The 22932-nt window shown below is 46.6% G+C and overlaps 1 protein-coding gene across 3 annotated transcripts in view; it reads right to left on the bottom strand.

Moving 5' to 3' along the window:
- ENOX1 (ecto-NOX disulfide-thiol exchanger 1) overlaps positions 1–22932 on the bottom strand; it is a 275313-nt gene that overhangs the window by 84594 nt on the left and 167787 nt on the right. For all 3 annotated transcript variants that reach the window (XM_026009602.2, XM_026009603.2, XM_072760625.1), the window contains one exon: positions 7319–7503. In XM_026009602.2, the coding sequence (XP_025865387.2) occupies positions 7319–7503 (185 nt within the window). The remainder of the gene's footprint in view (positions 1–7318; positions 7504–22932) is intronic.

Genomic DNA, 22932 nt, shown 5'->3' with positions numbered 1-22932 from the left:
ATAGTTCATCTGTCTAAATATTTCATAAAAGCTCTTAAAATATAATTTATCATTATAAAAGTGTTGAATTTCTTCTTTTAGAAAAATGTCTCTTTCCCTTTCTCTTGTTCTTCTGTGTTTATCTTTGTGTCATTTTCCTTAATTTTTTTTTAACTACAGAAGAACTGTTCTTCCCACTGTGTCTCCCATGATGTCTACACATCCCTCTCCTCTTTCCATCTAGAAAAGCTTCTATTCCTCTACTCTCTGCACATTTGTTTGAGCCGAGGCTTGCCCCCTCCATACCATCAGGTCTTTTTTCCTCAATTCCCTGCTTCTTTAACTCTTCTAGAACAACAACAACAACAAAAAAACAAAAAACAAAAAGAGTAGATACAATGTTTGCCATTTCTCCCATCATTATTCCAGATTTCAGCCTTTTCCTATTTGTCTCCCTTCCTTTCACCCTAGGCCCCTCCTCATGCTGAAGCAGCTATCTTTACTCCAAAACATGCTGCCTAAGTCCCCGTGTCCATTCCTCTCAGACATCTGTAAAATGTGCTTGCCGTTCTTCCTTTCGCTGTATATTTCTGGACAGCTGGGATAGTTTGCAATACCCTTCTCCTGTCCTCCTCACCGGCCCACACGTTAACCAAGAATTCATCAGAGGACTGGATTAAAGTTAAAAGTCCCTGAAACAGGTTATTGTTCAACATGTCAGACACAGAACATGTATGTCTGCTCTTTGGTTGTCCTTCCTCCAGAGAGTCAAGTGTAAGCTGGCTGTCAGTGAATAAGCTTAAAAGAGCAGAGAATGGGAAAGGAGTTCCAGGGAGTTTTCGTGTATGACAGGTTCTGGCCTTTGTGGGATCCCCAATTGTCCCCAAAGTGAAGCCTGGCAGTCTGCGTGGGAGGAGTCTGCATGGGAGGAGGATATGTGGCTGGGGGACGAGAGCAGGACCCAGCGGCCAGCACCCCCACCCCTGGGGAATCATCCCTTCACTGCCAAATAGAAGCACCCCAGCCAACATCACCCCAGGAAAAGAAACCTGTAGCAGCAAAGAGACAGATGGAGACACAAAACCAAACACACAGACCTGGAATAAATAGAAATGACTCGGGAGCAAACGGAATTTTAAGTATTCTAATTAGTATTCTCAGAAAGATTTGAGAAAACACTGAAACGAAAAAAATAAATAAATAAAGATTGTACAAAGAGACGATAATCGAAGAAGGAAAGAATGCTGGGAAATAACATAACACGACGATCAAATAGAAACTTCAGTGGAAAGGATAAAAGATACAGTTTAAACGGATAACAGGAGGAAAAAACGGTAATAGGCACATAGTATTAGCCTCGTAAGGTCCCTTATCTGACTGGTGGGCATTTCAGACAGAAAATAAAAACAGAAAACAAAAGTGAAAAATTATCAAGGCAACAGAGACACTCCTGTTGCAAACTCCTGCTACATCTGTCTGTGTTCTTTGCCTGGAGAACTTTGCCAAGTTCTTCACAGCACCACCTCTTGAAGCCTGCTGGGAGCAGTGGGCCTGCTGGGCTTTTGAGGATTTTTGCAATTTTTAAGGGACGGGCTTTTTATTTTTCGGGAAAAATTTTGTTTTAAATCCTCTAAAATTACCTTGGAGGTACTCATTGTATCCATCTTTCCTTAAAGTTTTCTAATGGTCCAAGACGCTGCTGTCCCCACTGCAGCCACCTCCTGCCCCCACGCCACCATCGCCGCCACCTAAGGGCACCTCTCCTGCTGCCATGATCATCACCCCGGTTCTGACATGTATGCAGGAGGCTTTGGTGCATGGCAACTTGGGAGAGGAAATGGGCGTAAACTTTTCATGATCTCTTTTATTTATTTCTTTTTTTTTAGATTTATTTGTTTATTTTAGAGACAGAGAGAGGGAGCGAGGCAGAGGAGGGGCAGAGGGAGAGCAAGAGTCATGATGCAGGCTCCCTGCTGAGTACAGAGCCTGGAACCCAGAGGGTCCCTTGATCCCAGGACTCTGGGATCACAACCTGAGCCGGAATCAAGAGTTGGCCGCTTGACTGAGCCATCCAGGTGCCCCTCATTATCTCTTTTAAAAAGTACTTAGTAAGCAACTGAATAGCTTAGAGAGGATTTCAGAAGAGAAGCTTTACTTAAGCGGTCAGATACACTCATTGACATCAATTCCACACACTTGCATTTATTTCTTAATATCTGTCCCAGTTTTCTTGAGCAACATTGGGCAAGACTAGCTGGGGCTACTATAAAAAACATATATATTCATATAGTAAATATTAATTAATTACATATTTATAAACATTTATATATAAATATATACATTGATATTTATATATATTTAAAGATTTTATTTATTCACAAGAGACACAGAGAGAGAGGCAGAGACACAGGCAGAGGGAGAAGCAGGCTCCCCCTGGGGAGCCTGATGTGGGACTCAATCCCGGGACCCCAGGATCACGCCCTGAGCCAAAGGCAGACGCTTAATCACTAGGACACCCAGGCGCCCCAGGGATACTATATATTTTAGGAAAAGAATGGTATTGTATATCTCTGTCTCCTTCTGTGAAATTAGTCTAGAATAGTGAAGTTTATAATACACGTACAGAAAAATCATACATTTATGTCTTTTTAAGCATAAGGGGAGAAACATTTGTCCGTTAATTTCTAAAATGCTGTCGATTACAATAATCCTCTTTTCCCCGGTTCTGTCCTGATCTTGCTAAAAGTTGTGAAGAGAAAGACTAGCTCTGGTCTTTACTAATGTCAAGCCAAGAGTGTTAGAAAGCCACTGCTCTACATGGGCCAACGGTTTACTGGCCTAAAGACAGCTGGTCTTCAGATGACATTTGCTAACACTATTAAAAAGCATTGGCTCCAAGTATTTATGAGGGACCCTTCTGACATAATCATCATCAGTCACACACAGTTTTATGATCAGCAGCTTATAATGGGATCCTGTTGTTATGCGGATATTTACCAGTCCTGTCAATATGATTTACAGAAGGCTTCAAAAGGAATTGATTTTTAAATTGGTGATTTAAAAATATGATATATTGACCCCTCCTCATAAACGAAAATACAAGTATTGCTGAAATTTAGGCATGGTCAGAACCATAATGAGACGCCACTCTACACCTACTATAGTGGCTATAAAAGATAAAATAGACAGACCTTACGTAAGTGCTGACTGACCAGGACACAGAACAACTGGGATTTCCCTGCATCCCATGGGAATGCACGGTGGTACAGACACTTTGGGAAATAGTCTAGCAGTTTCTTTAAAAAGTAAACATACTTACCATAGGACCCAGCCATTTTAGTCCTAGCTATTTACCCAAGCGAAGTGAAAAATTATGTCCAAACAAAAAGTCCGTAAGTGAATGTTTGCAGCACATTTATTTCATGTTAGCCCCAAAGAGGAAACCACCCAAATGTCCATGAACTGGTGACTTCGGTAAACAAATTATGGCTTTTCCTTACATTGGGAAACTACTCAGTATAAAGAGGAATGAAGTCCTGATACATATGGCAAAGTGACCTTGCAAAATCATTATGCTAGCTGAAAGAAGCCAGACACAAAGGCTCACCCTGTATCGTTCCACTTATAGGACATTCTGGAAAAGGCAAAACTGTGAGGGGTAGGAAAACAAATCCGTGGTTGCTGGGAGTCAGGTTGGCTATAAAGGGGCATAAGGGAATTTCCAGAGGGAGGGGGAGGTTGGTGGTGATAGAACAATTGTGGTTGTGGTTTTCGTGAGCGTATCAATTTGTCAAAATTCATAGAACTGCAGCCCTACAAAGAATATTTTTATTATGCGTAGATTTTGCCTCAATGAGTTCAGTGCAATAATCAGAAGATAAATGAGAGTTTAAGATCTGTATATCCCTTCCTTGTATATGGAAGGATACAAATGAAAGCCAACAACCTCACTCTCCTGGTGGCGGAGACAGGTTAACTTCACTGCCAGCTTAAGATCAGGTAAAGGCTACGGTGTTACCATGGATACAAGCTATTATTTCCTTTTGTGTGAAATCTCTAATATTAAATGGTGACCCACACATAATGTAGGGGTGGACTCAGAAACAACCGGACAAAGTCACCCAAGGGTTTTCAGCCTTAGGACCCCTGCCCGTAATGTTTTCCTCATGGACACAAGAGAAAACTCTAATGTCAGTGAAAATATCTTCCAGGGATTAAGAAGATGAAAGGGTGGAAACTTTCGGGCTAAACGTGAGGGCGATCCTGAACACGGTACACTGGATCCAAGGCTGCTATGACTATATTTTCCTTTGTTTGTTACAGAAATAATTTCCCGCAGATCAGCTGCTAAAACAACAACATGCGGGAGGCTGACCTCTCCTCTGGCTGTTGACTTTCCTGTGAGATGGTGATTTTCTAATTAATAAAGTGGACAGCGGGCAGATTGAGAGTAAATTTTAAAAATCAGCAGAATTCTTTGTGGTAGGCCTCAAATGAGCAAGGGGTGGTGATTTATTCCAAATGATACTTTAAGGTAGGAGTGGACTCTTCAAGAGCACATGTTTTAGAATTCTGTTACAGATGGGTGGCCACAGAGACTGTCGTGCATCCACCTAATAACCATTAAAAATTAAAATCATAGGGCAGCCCGGGTGGCTCAGCGGTTTAGCGCCGCCTTCAGCCCAGGGCATGATCCTGGAGACCCGGGATCGAGTCCCACGTTGGGCTCCCTGCATGGAGCCTGCTTCTCCCTCCTCCTGTGTCTCTGCCTCTCTCTCTCTCCTCTCTGTGTATTCTCATGAATAAATAAATAAAATCTTAAAAAAAATTAAAATCATAGCCCCTGCCATTGAGTGAGTGCTTCCCACATCCTGGGAGGGGCTACACATGCCTCTGGGATGTCCCCTTGCTCTTTGCGGTCCAAGAACCCAGAGCTCCCCACAGGCTCCACGCTAGTTCTTACCTCTGTGCTTCTGGCCATCGTTCCTACGTTCAACAAATGTACTTACCTACCATGCATCTGTTTATTTTTTTTTTTTTTCATGCATCTGTTTAGTGATTGAATTTAAATGTTGAAATCCTAGCCCCTTGGACCTCAGACTGTGATGTTATTTGGAAACAGAGTCTCTACAGGTCTGGTTAGTTCTGATGAGGTCGTAATGGAATCGTAATGGAACGGCATGGGCCCCTTAGTCCTAGACAAGCCGTGTCCTTGTAAAAAGCAAAAATCTGTGCTGACACAACCAGCACCAGGGCTATGTGAAGACGAGAGCCGGAAGCAGGGTGACGTGTGGACAAGCCAAAGAATGCAGAGACTGCCAGCGACCCTCCAGGAGCCCGGGGACGGAACGCGGGACAGGTGCCACCTTCTTTGTCTTGCACGTCTCCCCTCCAGAATGGAGACGGGGAACTCCTGTTGCTCCAACCAAACCGCACGTGGAAACCGAATCTCACAGGACAAAAGTGTGTTTCCAACTGGCAAGGAGATTTTGCAAATGCACACCTCCTCCGAGGGGCTGCAGCTCCGCCAGGATTCAGGGCACTGCTTCTGCAGGGGGGCAGGTTACCCTGCTCCCTGGCACCCGGGCCTGGGCCCCTAGCATGCTCCCTCCTGCCTGCCGAGCCCACCCTCACCTCCCCAGACTTCTTTCCCATTTGGAGCTTTGATCCCTGTAGCAGTTTTACCACCTTTTAAAGCAAGGGGGGAGAAGGGGGGCTCTGGTGATCTTTCCAGGCAAGAGGAAAAGACGGCCCACTGCATGTGGTATGAGACAGAAGCTGCAGCCCGGGTCTGGCATCACGGACTCTGGGGGACACAGACAGACAGACTGGCCTCCTGGCAGGGACGACGACGCGCACCCAATGTCAGGGCATCTGGACACCCCCGGGGGGCCTCGCACAGCAGCTGTTATACCGATTTCCCAGCGCAGGGACCCACGCGGCGGCTGTGATGATGTCTTCCTGGCTGGCTCTGACCCCTGAATCACACTGATTTGTCTCACACACACTGCGAACATCAACCAGTTAGGATTCCAAGCCAAGACTCAAAAATTGCTTTAAAATGGCAGGAGATGGTTAAGACATAATTTCGGCGACTTGGTCATTAACTTGTTTATAACCCAGTGTGTGCCTTTTTTTTTTTTTAAGCATCCTTTCCTCTCAATTATTTTTCCCTGCTTGGCTAATGTTTCTGTAGCGGTTACCTCTAATCATTAAGACACTTTTGCAGGCAATCCATGCTCCCGATCTTAGAGGGCAGCCGAAATGGATGGGCGAATTAAAACGACATCCTAACTTACTATATAGCCGTCCATCGTTCTATTTACATTGCCCTTGTTTCAATAAAAATGAAATTTTTCCCGCCCCAGAAAAGAGTGCTTAGGTTCGTACATTCGGAGGTGTAATATAAAATACCTACGTGTGACGATGATTTATGCCGTGTCGTTCTAGGGTGACTCGGGCCCTCAGACCCCTCAAATCTGTCGCACACCGCTTGATGTTTTCAGATCTCCATCCCGATATGAGTCGGATTCTATTCCCCACCTGCTGTGCTCAGGCATCATCCCCACCACCGTGCTCCCTCTCCTTCCTCCGATGCCCCGCAGCTCCCGCAGCTCCCGTCTCTTCCTGACAGTTTCCGCAGGCACGTCTCTAACTTCAGTGTGTGAGGCTGAAGTCTGGCCCTCCTCCACGAGGGCAGAGACACCACCCTGTTTCTAAAGTTGCTCCCGCCTTCCCCAATCCTGGCCTTGGTCCATCCAGTCCACCAACACCGTGTCTTAAACAGGCACCTAGTGTGTCCATGGAACCCGACGAGACCCTAAGCATAATCCAGAAGCCAAAGCAATAGAGCTTACGTTTACCCTGAGCTTGGAAACAAGCTCCCTGCGCTTTTGTAAAACCCGCTGGTGTGCTTTGAACCTTAAAAGTCCTCAGAGGGCAAAAAACACTTGCTTCATGATCCGCAAGGATTTTCTGGCCCTTTGTCACGAGGCTAAATTCCATGCACAAACCTCTCAAGCACCTCGATTCTCTCCCTCGGCTTCCTGCCTCGACGGTGTATTTCTTCGACATATTTCTTTAGCTTGATGTTTCTCCAGAATGTGCCCTTCTGCAGCCATTAGCCCTTCCCTGTCCTTATGACCTAGCATCCGGTCGTCCTCTCTTCTCCTTCACCTTTTCTTGGCAAAATAGCTGCCATTTCACTTCCACTTAATACACGTGTCCCTTTCCCTCAGACCAAAGAGAAATAAGAAAGAAGAAAGAAGAAAGAAAGAAAGAAAGAAAGAAAGAAAGAAAGAAAGAAAGAGAAGGAAAAGAAAGATCCGGGCCCAGGTACCTGCTGCATGCCTTGCATGGTTTGCTGCAGGAACTGGAGCTGCTGGTCCTTGGTGACGGTTTCCTCCGTTCGGAAAAGCTGTTCTTTCTCTTGTTTCAGCAGCTCCACCTCATTCCTGTAGGCATCCAGCTGCCAACGGAGACTGTCATTCTCCTCCTTGAGAGCATAGGCCTGGGCGGCCAGGGCTGGAAGGAAAATGGGACAGGGTCACCTCAGTCACCTTCCTGCTTAGATGGATGGGGTAGAGAGTGGGGGGGAACCCTTCATGGGAAGGGGAGTCTCTCACCCAAGCCCTTACTGTCCGTGTGGGCCTGGGAACGAAACCCCAACACCGGGCCCCGGGGCTCTTTAGTCTGCAGTTGCTGAGCATCAGTGGCTTTTGCTTTTTTTTTTTTTTTGTCTATTCTGTTTGTCCTGGAGGAATGTTGCTCGCTGAGCACAGAAGTGATTCCTTCCAGAATCCTGTCTCTTGACAACTCTGCCCCAGTCCCAGGCATCCTCCCAGAAGTCGCTAGGCGGTGACAGCACTGATCATTCCAGGCAGCAGCCGTAGCCACCACTGCTACCGTCCTGCCTCTTTCCACAGGCTTGTTTGGCCACCCGGGGGGCCCACTTTCTCTCAAGTAACCAGCCATGCCACAGGCTGAGGCCTGCAGCCGCGTCCCAGGGGAGAGAGGGCTCGACAGGCAACCCCCCACCCCCCTCCGGCTGCTGGGACAAATCGCACAGCTTGGGCGCTCCCTCCTATCGGAACAGTGAATCCGGTTCCATCTGTTTCAGCAACAGATGAAAAGTCTGCTTCCCTACAGGGCTGACTGGTTCCTCTAATTCTCCTTCCTGAAACCTAAAACTCTCTACGTGCGGGTTCAGGCTTCACTCACATCTCCATCTTACCGGGATGCTGGGACCATTACCTCTGGGTCTTCTACGTCTCAAAGCTTTGAGAACAGCAGAGACTGAATGAAAGAGGAGAGGGACTGGCACGGGACCCCACTGAGGATGCCTTCTGGCCCACTGCGTCGGGGCCTCCACCCTGATGATAACGGCCTGCTGAGCACCCCACATGTGACAGGCCCTGGACCCAGAGCTTCATGTGGGCCAAGTCACTTCATTCCCCTGCAAGCCTGGGGTGTGGGTGCTGCTCTTAACCCCCCTCTTTACAGATGACAGGAGTGGTGCACAGAAGTTAGAGGCCTTCTTGCATCCCACAAAGTAAGTAGTTTGAACGGTCTTGGGGCGCCCTGGGTGGCTCGGTCGGCTAAACATCTGACTCTTGGTTTCGGCTCAGGTCAGGATTTCCTGGGTTGTGGGATCGAGCCCTATGTCAGGCTCCTCGCTCAGCAGGGAGACTGCTTGCTGATTCTCTCCCTCTGCCCCTACCCTCACTCATTCTCTTTAAAATAAATAAATCAATCCTTTTCTTTTTTTTTTTTAAAGTAGGATGAACAGTCTTCAAACCTCATCTTCTGGGCCGTCCTGCTAGTCCAGATGCTACTTAGTTCTCACCAGACCATTTGAAGCTACGCTCAAATTCTCTCTTCCCCTCTCCTACCAGTTTCCCGCACTTTCTGCAACTCCCCTGCCCCAGTGGCAAATTTATACTCTACTTTGATTAAGTGAGATGAAACCGGAAGAGACATTTCAAGACTCATCAGAAACATCTTCAAGGAAGTGGCTTCTGGTTAGTCAGGGTGGGATGTGAGGCCCTACTGTTCAGCAGGTGCTCAGTACGCGCTCGCTTCCACCTCTCACCATCCCCCCCCCCCCCCCCCCCGGGAGCCAATCAGAGAGCACTGGAGGTCAGCCTCCTAGAGGTTTTCCCTTCACGTTACAGCATGCTGATAACAGACCTTTACAGAGGTGCCCCCAGCGAATTCCATCCTCAAATATCAAACATCAAATTATGTTAATAATAGTTTTATAGTTGAGCGGTTTGTGGTATTCCGCTTTGCAAAATGATTACGTGTAGTACACACGGAAATACTAATCAAATAGAACATGCAATTAGCCAGAAAATTCCCTACCTCGAACCATTAGGGATCAATTAGTCAACAGGCCGTTACTGCACATGTGGTCTGTGCCCAGGCCTGTCTGGGCATCTTGGATCATAAAAGAAGAAGCCGGAATATGTCTCTTCTCTCAAGCAGCTCAGAATATCACAGAAGCCGACACTTTGGAAGAGAAACGAACGCATTCCAGGGAAGGGGGAACAGCCTGGTGCCTGGCATGTAGTAGGCGCTTAGTGGATGTTGGCTGAATGAGCAAATAAATGAGCAGCTCGGTGTCGAGGGAATACATCCTGTAGGAGCTCTGAGAAGAGCAAGGAAAACCAATAATAAAAGAGGGCTTCAGAGGCTGGAAGCCCAAGAACTGGGGAAGGATGTCTCTGTCCTCTGTCTGGAGCAAGAGCATAAGCAAACGCCCAGGGAGAACTGAAAGGCAGACTATTTGGGGCAAGAAGGAGAGAATCTGGACCAAATAGGCAGATGTTCAGTCTGGAGGCAGTGAGGGAAAGGTGAGCCATGTCAGGTGAGGCGATGGAGGCTCAGAAGTCAGGCCGGAGGGTCAGAGTCAGCACGGCAGCCAGCGGAGAACCACCCCAGGTGCCTGGGCAGTGGGGCCACACGATGAAATTAGTGATTTACCATTTAAGATTAGTTTGGCAATGGTGCGTGGAATGAACTGGAGGCTGGAGAGAATGAACGGAGATTTTATTTGGTGTGAATGTGTGTGCAAAACCAAGGAGCAGCCAATTTTACAGTTTTCGGGGACTTACTCATAAACTCAGAAATGACCCAGGGTATAGCCAGGAGCATGAACTAGTGCTTTCTAACGCTGCACATCCCAAAATCATGTCCACACCCCGATACACCAACTCCTGACAACTCAGTTTACCAATCCACAAGCAAATGGTTACGAGGCATCGTTTGAGAAGGATGCTGTAATAGGGCAAAATTACAGAAAATGCAAATGATGGAAAAAGTGTTGGCACTACAGAAGCACATTACTACATTTAGTAGCATTCAAAGACACTTAAGTCATTTCCTTAGGAAGCTCTATTTGGCCCTTTTTCAATTTAGAGTGGCATTTTTATTATCATAACTGATAGCAGGTGTTTGTGAAGAAATCGATTAGTATGCAGGGATGGAAATTACATTTTCTAAATGAATTGCATAGTCTGCAAGATACGCTGAAATCTGTGTAGCAAAATGCAAGCAGCTATAAAGCATGTGCCAGCAACATTATTTAAATAAATTATCTGAACATAAATACATATAGGAAAGTGCACCATCTATTATTTCATGGGCTCTCTTAGAAGCCTATGGAATGGTACTGCTGACAGTTCCTATTCTTGGCTGAGCCGAGTGACCACTGTTTCTGCCAAGTAAGAGACAATGCTGTTTGCATTTCTGAAATAGGAATGTGATATCATTATATTGAAAAAAACACAAAAAACCCCCACAAAAAACCCCACCCCAGCATCTATAACTCTATCCACCCCCCAAATCAATACCATAGCCAATCTCATCAACGTTTTTATAACTGAGGCATATAACTAATTTACATTCCCGATTAAATGATTTCAAGCTTGATATTTGCGGGGAAAAAAAATGGTTACTCATGTGGCAGCAAAGTGGTTATTTCTAAAGGGTGAGAAATTGTATATTGACTCCACTTAACTTCAGGCCACCTGTTTGTAAACATTATTCAATATCATGCTGCAGCCCTGAATGCACCCTTCAGATGAGGCTTCCAGGAACATGCTACATCATGTTTCTAAAAGAAACAAAATCCTGATAATTCCTAACTTAATATCACTTTTTCAGTATATTAAAAATTCAGAAACTTGAAAGTTCCACTCTTCCGTTTCTCGCCCTCTCTCTCTCTCTGTCTCTCCCTTTTTTTTACTCTTTAGCTCTTTCTGGGACACTGTATTAAACAGTTTTGAAAAATGTGTAATCAAGCTTCCATGATAAAATTTACCCTTGAGAGACCGCATAACAAATTCACTATTCAAATAAGCGTAGGGATTAAAAATAAACTACAGTATGCATCTTCTTGTAAGAATCCCTGAGGAGTGCACTATGTTCCAATAAATGGAATATTTAGCTAAGAGCCACCACATGTAGATTACCAATTTTCAATAATAATAATAATAATAATAATAATAATAAAAGAATACAATAAGACTTCAAATGCAAACGACGCTTCTGAATATAATGAAATCTTCCTTCGGTAATTCTACGGGTGCTCCTAAATCTAGTGGTACCTCTGGATTATCATTGGTTGATTCACCAACCAACAGATTATTGCGAAGCTCTGGACAAGAAGCTGTGGCATGGAGCACTTGGCTGGCCTAGTCAGTTAAGCTTCTGACTCTTGATTTCAGCTCAAGTCATGATCTTAGGATCCTGGGATAAAGCCCAGAGCCCTCTTTGTCAGGCTCTGCACTGCTTGGAGTCTGCTTGAGATTCTCTCCCTCTCCCTCCGCCCCTCTCCCCTGCGGATGAGAACTCCCTTAAATAAATTAATAAGAAAAGAAAGAAAGAAAGAAAAGAAAAAGAAAGGAAAAGAGAAAAGAAAAGAAGAAAAGAAAGAAAAGAAACGAAAAGAAAAGAAAAGAAAAGAAAAGAAAAAAAGAAAAGAAAAGAAAAGAAAAGAAAAGAAAAGAAAAGAAAAGAAAAGAAGCTGTGGCATACACAAGGGGAAGGCCAGTGCAGTCGTTCATTTATACTTGCTCGAGACCTCGGAAAACTTCTGTTACTGGGATTCTCTGGTTGGATTTAAAATGAAATAACAGCATAAGAAAAACTTTGCTAACCAAGATTAAATTGCATTTCAAAAATTAGCACTGGACTGCTAAAATTACCAAAGTGACATTAGTGCAGGAAAATTGATCCAGAGACGAAATTGCTCAGCTGAAAGATGAGGTTTAAAGGTATTAGCAGCAGCTTGCTGTACCCTTTACTAGATTCTACATAAACCATTATTCTTTATATTAATTATGGCCGAAGTGACCTCTTCGTGTCTCCTGTATTAACTTACTGGGTTTCCATGGGAACAGATAGTGGCACGCTTAACTTCTTTAAGTAAATAATCTGGTGAAAGCCTTGAAATCTCTCTCTTACCAGCCTGAGCCAGCCTCGGAAAAATAATTAGCACTATATGAAGAATGTAAGTTATTTTGGGTTATGTCCCAATAAGCTGACGGTATGTTAATATCTTTTTCATGCTCAGGCAAGATGTAACTAAATAATAAAACACTTTCACATATTATTTCTAACACCATCTGGATTTCTCAAGAACTACTCATCGTCACGTCTTTGGGGGAACCCTGTGTTTTAACAGTCCCCCCACACCCCCCACCGTCAGATGTCCTGGAATGCGGGGAGGGTGCCGCTCCAGTGTGTGCTTCTTTCCCACAGGCAGAGAGTCTTGTCCAAGGATTTCATCAGCGCTGCCCAGATAGGCAGTTGTGCTGAAAGGTCCAGAACACAGGATGATGGGGATGGATCCAAGACCCAGGAGACATCCCCAGGGTATCTGTGGCCTACCAGCCCCCCTGGGCTGGTGACTTAGCTCCTCCCCTGGCTCCATCAGGCCACTTCTTTTTGCAGGCCGCCTGCAGGGCAGGGTGGGAGGGTTGGGGAGGGGGGGGAGCTTGCTTTTCAGTGGCAGGAACCTCACACTGTGTATCTGAACTCAATGCTTTGCTCGGTGCAGCACGGTTCCTGAGATGCCTGCCGCAAAGGCCACCATAGGGCTCCCCAGTGGGGCCCGAGGGAGTGGTGTGTGTCTTCTGAATACTCCGTGTCTTCCTGCGGCTGGAATGGACCTGGGCCTCTGAATTTCCACGTGAAGGAAAGGTGCCCAGAGACCAGCAATATCTGCTTTGAACTCCTCTGTGCTCAAGAGTAAACTTGTTGTTAAGCTGCTGAAAGGGTGGGACGCTCATTTATAAAATAGCTTGTGCTCCTCTCATCCCAGTAACAGCCTGCATCAGGATCTCCTGGTGGGACTTCCAGACCCTAACCCCCCACCCCTGAGTTTGCAATTTGGGGTGTCTGGCCCGGAGCCCGAGAATCTGCACTGCTCCACTTCCCAGGTGCTGCTGGGTTTGCTGAGGCTGAGAGCACACCTGGAGAACCGCTGCCCGGACAGGCACTCGCTCCCACCTGGTTCCCGAACGGGCTGTGGGTGGCTTGTGTGGACAGATTCCAAAGCAACCGTGTGCTTGGCTGGTCATTCTGGTTTCATCTCTTGACCTTCGCTTGTCTGGGCCCCTGCTCCATGCTCTGCACGGGTGAGGGCAGTCCTGCCCCCGCCCCACCCCGGGGCCCGGAGCACCTCTTCTGGAATCAGGGCCGGAGTTAGTGAGTAATATAAGTAGCACCAGCACGGCAGTGGCAACGGCAGTGGTAACAGCTACCAGTCCCGACGTGCCAGGCGATGGGCTATTACCTGCACGGTCTCCTTTCAGCCTCACGAACGCACGACACAGTACGATTACAGTTGCTATTTTACAGGGATGGAGCAGGTTTGAGAGACACCGAGCGTTATGCAGCTGGTCGGAGGTGCAGGGTTTACACTCTGCAAGCGCGACTCCAGAACCTCGAGCCCCGGACGTGATGCCACTGGGGTGGCCCCGGTGCAGGCCCGTGCTGGAGCTGCAGAGGGGGGGAAACCACGCACACCACCATTGCGGCCCATTTGCTGCTAAGAGAGAAAAAGCATTCCACTGCGGCACTCTTTTAAAATAGACACACGTGTGTCTTCTGCAGGAGGCTCCTGGGAGTGAGCCCTATGCAGGGACCCACCTGGTAACCTTTGGGCAGTCTCGGGGTGACTGAGACCATGTAGGGATTCTCTTTCTGGCCCGTGTCCCCCTCCCCTGCAAGGGCCCTGCAGATAGTCGCTGAGTGCTGAGCTCCTGAGCCTCAGCCTGGTTCCAAGGCCCCATTAAGAGAGTCGTGTCCAAACCTGCTCATGCTCGTCTTGGGATGGTCCTTAAGGACCAGAGTGAGATGCCCCCCTCACCCAACCTGGCCTCACCTGTGTTGTTACCGTGTCCAGTGCGGTTGGTTAGAATAAAGGTGGTGGGAAACCTCCCTTCCCATAGAGTCCTGTCCACAAGGCCTCCTCTGAATGGGCAGAGGAAGCCCCAAGACAAGGCCGCGGCCCCCCTCACCCCGGCTGACCAGGGGTCCTCGGGCTGCTCTTGCCTCGGGGGCCCCCCGTGTCCCCGGCCCGAGGCTGAAAGGCCCCGCGATCGCCCGCGGCCCAGCCAGGCTCCTCCACGCGGCCTCCGCCCGGCCCGACCCACCGTAATCGATCTGTTTCTCAGGAGCACCTGTATCACCGCGGAAGCAGCAATCTTCCTCAAATTGCTCACGGAAATTCCTTCTGCTACATTTTTGCAGGATTATTATTATTACAACTTAGCATTGACATAACATTTTGTGTTTGCGGTGTGCATTATAGTCTGCACATTAGCTATTATTAGGGAGAGCTAAACAGAAGCACAATGCGGTGTCTATTTCCATCTTTGTGTGAGGCCGGTGGAATAAGGGTAATTTGGAGAGTGCAGGTAAGCTAGATCCTGTTATTATAATGGCTTAAATGTGAGTCTGGAGGCACAGCCGGCAGCAGGTGACTCAGGGAGAAAACACACACACACACACACACACACACACACACACACACCCTCTGTCTCTCCCTCCGCACGGCTCTTCCTAACGAAGGGTCTGTGCCAGCAGCAGGAGCCACCAGGAGCCACCGGGTGCAGACGCTGCTGAGAATTCCCATCCTGTCTTGGCCTCTGACCTTATTATCCTCTGACACTGCCCCCAGCTGTCCCCCACCCCCAATCCGGGTCCTCAGGGGGAAATAAGCAAAGGAAGGAGGCTTGCCCGGTTCTTTCAGTCTCAGGATAAATCTGCCATTTAAAATGCTGTAGAAGACTCTGGGAAATGAAGTAGGGGTGGTGGGAGGGAAGGTGGGCGGGGGGTGGGGGTGACTGGGTGACGGGCACTGAGGCGGGCACTGATGGGATGAGCACTGGGTGTTATTCTATATGTTGGCAAGTTGAACACAAATTAAAAAATAAATTTATAAAAAAAACTAATAGGGGGATCCCTGGGTGGCGCAGCGGTTTGGCGCCTGCCTTCAGCCCAGGGTGTGATCCTGGAGACCCGGGATCGAGTCCCATGTCGGGCTCCCGGTGCATGGGGCCTGCTTCTCCCTCTGCCTATGTCTCTGCCTCTCTCTCTCTCAATCTGTGACTATCACAAAAAAAAAAAAAAAAAAAAAACTAACAGAATATAAAAAAATAAAATAAAATGCTGTAGAAGGATGCTCTGCGGGCCGAGAGATACCCTTCAAGGCCCCGATCGGCGAGCCCCGTGCACCCCCTGCCTGACCTCAGAAGCTCCCCGGCCAGCTGCGGGGAGAACTAGCCACCCGTGTGGACCCGGTGGCCAGGAGGGACCCTCCCTACCGTGTGTTGTGGTAGGAGGTCCAAGGCGGTGGGGAAGGCTTCTGGCTGGGAAGGGCTGCCGAGAGGGCCCCTTGCAGGGAGAAGGCGGGTGCAGGGCCTTAGCATCAGGCTCAGGCCTTGCCAAGCTGCTGGGGAGCCTGAGTGGGGGCCTCTTCCACAAAGGACCCAGTGGGCTCTAGGAGAAGACGCCCAGGCCACTAGGGTGAGACCAGGAGGCAGGGAGGAAGAGGGGGCTGGGTTGTCTGGGCCCCACATCCAGGCAGCAGGCGTGTGCAGAGGGGCATCCACCCCACCCCGACTCCCCCTTTTCTTTGGATTAGATTTTAGGTTTCTTTTTCACTTTCAATCTCTATGCTGATATTTATTTATTTATTTATTTATTTATTTATTTATTCATTCATTCATTCATTCATTCATTCATTTATTTTTCTATGCTGATTTTTAAGATTCAGGGCTACATTTTTCTTTCTTTAAACCCACTGAAGGCTTTATTTTGTTAAGATTTTACTTATGTATTTGAGAGAGAGAGAGAGAAAACAAAACAGCACAAGTGGGAGAGGAAGAGAGAGAGAATCTCAAGCGGACTCCACGCTGAGCGTGGAGACCCAACGCGGGGCTCCATCCCAGGGCCCTGAGATCGTGACCTGAGCCAAACCAAGATCAGACGCTCAACCGACTGGGCCGCCCAGGCACCCCACCTTCTCAAGGCTTTAAAGATTCTTTTTTTTTGGGGGGGGGTAGGCTCAGACCAAGATGAATCACACGACGACACAGGGTTTCCGGGGGTAGGCGCCCCTCCCTTGACTGTGACCCCCATCCTTACAGACAGGACGCCTCCCACGCGTGTACAACGCCGCGCCCTGTTTTGCCTCCAACTAGCAGTTGCTCTGGTCCAAGGAGAGACGCTTTACTTTTTATTTATTTATTTATTTTTATGAGAGAGACGCTTTAAACAGGAACCCTTCCCCTGCAGGACTGATGGTGTGAGGCCCGTCACCTCTGTCCCCCACCAACTTGCAGATTCCTTACCCTTTTAACAAATGGCCATTTCTGATTGTCTTCCAGAAAGCTTCCCCTTAAGGAGCGACCATTTCCTGCTCCTCCCCACGGCCTCCCCCTCAGACAGACCGACAGACGCACAAAGCACATCCACACCCCGAAGGTGAAATGAAGGTCAGCCCGAACTTAAACCACGGTCTCAGAGGTAGGCGCCCGTCCCTGGCAAGGAACAGCAGCAGCTTCTCCCACGGAGTTTTTATTCTACAACATCAAACACTTAGGATAACAAAGATGAGTCCCCAAGAAACCCTCCTCCCCCCTCAGTTTCCATGCGTTCATGGGGGCTTTCTCCAGGGCACTAGGAGAGAACCGACACTTGGCTCTTTCAGCCTGAGGGGAAGTGGCGGGCAGTGGCCTCGCCCGGGCTGCCCCTGAGGACACGTCCTCTCCGCCCGTCTGGTCCCCAGGGTTGAGATTCATTTGTGGGCACCTGCTTGTGCCTCACAGGAGGCCAGAAAGGAGCCCCGTCCTCTCTACATGTGTCACCCAGGTCGGGTGACGCTGGTAGGGTCACCAAGGCCAGTCGTCCTCAGGGTTCGTTCCCCACACAGTTTTCGTCTGTCCCACGTTGGCAGCTGTCAAATGACAATTCTTGGACCCATCCCAGGCCCTCTGAATCTGGGTGTCTGGAATGGGGCCTGCGGGTGTGCGCTTCAGTAACTTTGGGGTGGGTGGTTTAGGAGCACTTCCCCGGCTTTTTAGGGACCGGATCCCCATTTCTTTACGCTTTGCTCTTCCCTTTCTTCCAGTCTTCTATTTCTTTCATTGTTTTTTTTTTTTTTTTTTTTGGACACCTGCCTTCTCTAACAGCTTTTCTGCTATTAAGAGGCCCTTCTCCGCTCCAGCTTTTATCATCCACCATGGTCGTCTAGACCTTTCTGCCACCTGCCTTTGCCTTCTCACATTTCAGTCACCTGTTCCTCTCCGAATGCTACTTATGGCCTCTCCCGCGATGATAGTGTGACGGAATGCTTTCATAAATCCTCCAGGCAGTGTCTCCAAAACACATCTTTCTGATCTACTGGGTGTTGTTGTGTATTACTTTTCTTTGCAGCCATATTTCCGGAGGACGTTCCAGCTGCCATGGGTCTGTGGCTTGCGCCCAGGAGAGGCCCAGCTCAAGCTCTGTGCTCTGGGTTGGTGGGGGGAGTAATGACCCTTGACCCAGGGTCCTCAGACCAGCTTCTTACTGAGGAGTCGGGGGGAGGGGGCCCTCCTGGGTGTGCGCGCTCTCCCCAGACCCACCACTGGACCCCCAGAGGCTCTTCTCTCTCTTCTCTTGGGCACGTGGCCAGGCATCACGGCTCGCTGCTCTCACCACTGATGGATGAGAACACGGTCCCTGGCTATTCTCGTGGAGTCTCAGAAAAGCTGACACTCTGCTCTTGGCCTGTTCAGCACATTTTTCTGCACCAGACTACCTTCAGATTCTTTCTCCTCTCCCAACTTGCCTTTTTCCCCCATTAGCCAGAGGATACCTCATGTGTTCCTCTATGAGGAGGGGAGTTCTCCGCCTGTGTCACGCATGCCACACTTACACTAATAAATGAGCTCCCTTTCATTTCTTCTTTCCTTGGTCCTTTATTATTGCCTGTGACACTCACTTGCTTTCCACTAAACATTTTTGTCTTTCACTTCCTTTTTATTGTCATCTCATACTTTATTACCTCACCTCAACCTGTTTTCCCCCCTTTCTCTCTCACCTATTATTGACAGACATCAATCCTCGTGTTATATGCCTGTGGTTCTCAAGCCTCTGTGCAGCAGAAATACCTGAGCAGTATTTTATAACTTACGTGAGTGGGCACGAACTCCCAGGCATTGCCGGGTAGAAGTCCCCAGCTCTTTGTCATGTGGAGCCACGGCTGTAATCCACTCATTTATACCTTCTGCGATCGCTCACCAGTACCAATTCTCCACATTGCCACACTACCAGGTATTTGCAAAATGCCATGGAATCCCTTACTTGGTTATTTCTTGCAACCTCTAGTGAACTCTCTTAGGATGAGCCTCATGTTACTATCGAGAAGGCTGAGGCTTGGAAGAGACCCATCGTTTGCCAAGGTAGGAGAGAAACAAAACTCAGATACCTCGAGGGGCCTCTGACCTCATCTGGTTCCAAGTTATTTCTTTACTATATTCAGTGTCTTCAAACTCTCTCTCTTCCAGGGACTCCAATTCTCACACATGTATCCATTTCCTCAGAGCCTTTCTGATGATTTTACCACCCAAAGACCCCCATCGTCAAGAGTGTCAAGGTAAACTTGGGTTTCCTTAGTCCCAGAAAATAGGACGGAAATGTGGAAAGAGGCCTTCCAAAAACTTATTTTCAGAACTCTTGATTTCTCTTCCATTCAGATGGCTCCAGTTCACATTCTTCAACTGGACACATCGTCTCATTACTTCTTTCATCCCCAGAACTTGAATGCTACAGAATCCTGCTTCGACAAACTCCGCATCCATCTTCCCAGAGTCCTTGGGCAGGGAAAAGTGCACGTATTTTAAAAACTGTCTAGATGGCTAAATTATAGCAATTTTTCCCTGGGAGAGAGTTGTTCAGATATTAAAACTCTCTATGTATTGAGTATGATAATCTTTCTCACATCCCCACGAAAAGCAGTTTTTGCTTTGCTCATTAAAATGATTTGTTTTTGGTTTTTGATGAGTGTAATTTTTCAGGTAGCAATGTTTTATTCTTACCAGCAACTCCTTAAAAACCCTCTGCGAGCGCTGAAGCCCCAGTTAAGCACTATTAATCAAACACTAAATGCTTTTAAACAGCTCTACCCCTTTTTCTAATTGAGAAATAGAGCTGTTTGGGCAAGTTTATGAGGTGACCTTGATTGAATTAAAGGGGTCAGGGATAGAACAGACTTCAAACTCGTATTCAATAATTTTAAAGAAATGACTTCCCTCCAATTAAGCAGGAATTAGCATGAAATATTTTGTTTCTGAAAGGTTAAAAGAATTCCTCTGAGAAACTAGCTCTCTTGTTTGCTAGCTCTTTATTGAACATGAGAGAGAAGACGCCATGGATAGTGTTATATAAAGTGCTCTGTTAACATGGTGCTGATGATCCAGCATCAATTATACCATTCCTAAGAGTCATAAATGTTGTATTGAAGGGGTAAAGAGTCCAATTTAAGTTTTAATTTCTATTTCAAAAGCCCAAAGATTTTCAATCAATAAAAAAAAAAAATCAAGATACATTTTCCATCTGCAGTTATTTCAATGTAGTTGTAGGGAGAAAGGCTTCAAATATTGCATGACTTCTTTGCTGTTCCTTTTAGCTTCATCCCTCACCTTGCCATAGGCCCCCTCTCTTCTAACGACCTGAAAGGACATGTCATTTTTCCTGCTCTAAAAAGTAATACATAGAGGGCACTTGGGTGGCTCAGTGGTTGGGCGTCTGCCTTTGGCTCGGGTCGTGATCCTGGGGTCCCGGGATTGAGTCCCACATCGGGCTCCCTGCATGGGGCCTGCTTCTCCCTCTGCCTGTGTCTCTGCCTCTTTCTCCATGTCTCTCATGAATAAATAAATAAAATCTTTTAAAAAAAAAGTAACACATAGAGTCCTTGAAGCAAGGAAGCAGGATTCCACAGAGTATGAAAAGCGACACGTGTAGTGATTTGGGGACTACAGGATATTGTTTCTGAGGAGCAGTAATCTTGAGAAGAACACTGGCTATGCTCTTTTGTGTCCCTGCTCCGGTCAACTTCAGAGAGTTGTGTAGACATAGATAATACCCAGGAGGGAGGCAAAGGGTGTATGACAAAGAACAAGAAGGGACTTTAAAGCCAAGTTCTTCTTATGAGACTTGGAGCAAGTTAGTAAACCTCAAGGTCCTTATCTGAAATACATGGTCAGTACTATGAGGATTAGACAGATACTAGTTGTGTTTTTTTGGGGGGTGGGGGTGTCCTAAACTGAGAAACAAAGTCCTTTAAGAGATTAAAAATTAGTCCCTCCTAGTTTTAATTTCCTATCCTGTCATTTCACACATTCTTGTCCAACTACTATGTACAATGCCATATGCAGGCCATTCAGAAAGGAAAAGGTCTCAAGAACATATGGGGTGCAGGACCCTCCCATATCATCATGTTTTCACTCGTTTGCTTGAAACAAAACATAAACCAGGGATAAGATAGAGTTCAGATGAACAGATTTACACAATCTCTTCTCAGATCATCTCTGCTTTCATAGTTCTTTTTTTTTTCTTAAAGATTATTTATCTATTCATAAGAGACACAGAGAGAGAGGCAGAGACATAGGCAGAGGGAGAAGCAGACTCCCTGCGGGGGAGCCTGATGTGGAACTTGATCCCAGGAGCCTGGGATCACACCCTGAGCCAAAGGCAAGTGCTCAACCACTGAGCCACCCAGAAGCCCTGCTCTCCTAGTTCTTTATGTCAGACTGTATCTGCTTACTTGGGCTGTAACTGCTGAGGGCACAGGGGGCAGACACTGTATGGACCCATGACCCAGGACTATTCCAGGAAAAGGAACTCTGATCATGTGCTCTGAGGACTCTTCAGAGTAGATCAACAACACTCTCATATCAAAGACTGAGTGTTAATTACTTAAAAGAAAGAAAGTCTTTTAAGAAAGTCTTACAAGACTTGGCTAATTTTTCTCCTAATTCTGGCACTGTAAGACAAATGATATCACAGTCTCATATACATTGCAGGAATTCACTGAATATTTACTTTAATTTTATCACTGCTTTGTATTATGACATTTCTTGAGCTAATTCATGGAGGCAAAGAACTAATAAGAATAAAGAAATGGATGTCTAGGATACTCAGATTATACAAACTATACTACAAAAGTCTGATATGGCAGTAGAGACAATTCTTAAAAAAAACTGATAAATAACCAAAAGAAGAATAAAATCTTACCCTACCCCCACAAGATTTGCCAAATTGTCACTGATGTTGTGCCTGAAAACTTGTAATTACAAAAAATTCACAATATAAACTTTGCAGAATTTATTTGGCATTTCAACGAATTATTGTTGGGGGTAAAAAAAAACACCCACATTTTTCTCATTAGATTAAACCATCGGATGGGGAGGGAGAGGACATTTTACTTGTAAGATCTCTTCCAGATCAAAACATCCCTGAGTCTAGGCATCTCAATAGGATTGATATTATTGTAGATGCTGTCCCTCAGACTTTGAGATTTATTGAGCAGTACATCTCATAAAAAAAGGGAAAAAAAGCCCCAGGAACAAGGAAGCAGGGACAGCACTTCAATAAGTCCTGAAATTAGATAGAGAGTCAATAAACGGGTGATCTTCTCATAGGCTCTCCCAGCCCCTGGCGATGCAAAGGAAATATGGGCTGAAATGGGATATAAAAGGGCTAATATTGTAGCTTAGATCATTCCAGATCAACCATCAAGTCTGTGCCTGTGTTTTGAGAAGTATCTTGATTTTTCTCTTTATTTTCTTGAAGAGTTCAGGAATGGAAAACATGAGTTGTGACAGGGTGTGTGGTTCACCAAAGGAAATGCATGACACGGCACGGCTCCTGCCCAATGTACTTCACCTGTTCAAAGCATTTCTTCTTCTTCTCGCCTGAAGCCACAGAACAGATTGCTTTTGAGGAAATAAATATCACTTAACTAGAAAAGAGATTGTGCCAATTTCCTGAATATTTTTAAAAGCTGGCATTTCTGTTGGAATGGGCTTAAGAATAGTTTGCTGGATGTACTGCCTATGTTGAAGCCAATCTCTTTCTAAGTTAGTAGAAAATACAGAAAATAATGGGAAGACTAAACATAAGCCCCTGTCAGCTTTGTCTGGAGTAACATTTTAAGGTAATAAACTCTCCAGTCTACCTTTGCCTCCCAAATGGCATCATAGTGTTAAGCACATCGCAGACGTTCAAAATCCTTGATTGATTTTATTTGGTTACTGACTCTGCTGATGTCACTTAACGGCATTTGAGGAGCTTTTTTCTTCCCCCATTAAATGTAGTGCTGGCATATGAAGGTCACTAGCCTGGAAAGAAGGAAACTAGTACTGAGTTCTAGACTTTCCACTTGCTACCTAGGGG

This window comes from Vulpes vulpes, chromosome 6, assembly GCF_048418805.1.
Source record: "Vulpes vulpes isolate BD-2025 chromosome 6, VulVul3, whole genome shotgun sequence".
In the NCBI taxonomy this organism is placed as follows: domain Eukaryota; kingdom Metazoa; phylum Chordata; class Mammalia; order Carnivora; family Canidae; genus Vulpes; species Vulpes vulpes.
This window is presented reverse-complemented; position numbering and strand designations above follow the sequence as displayed.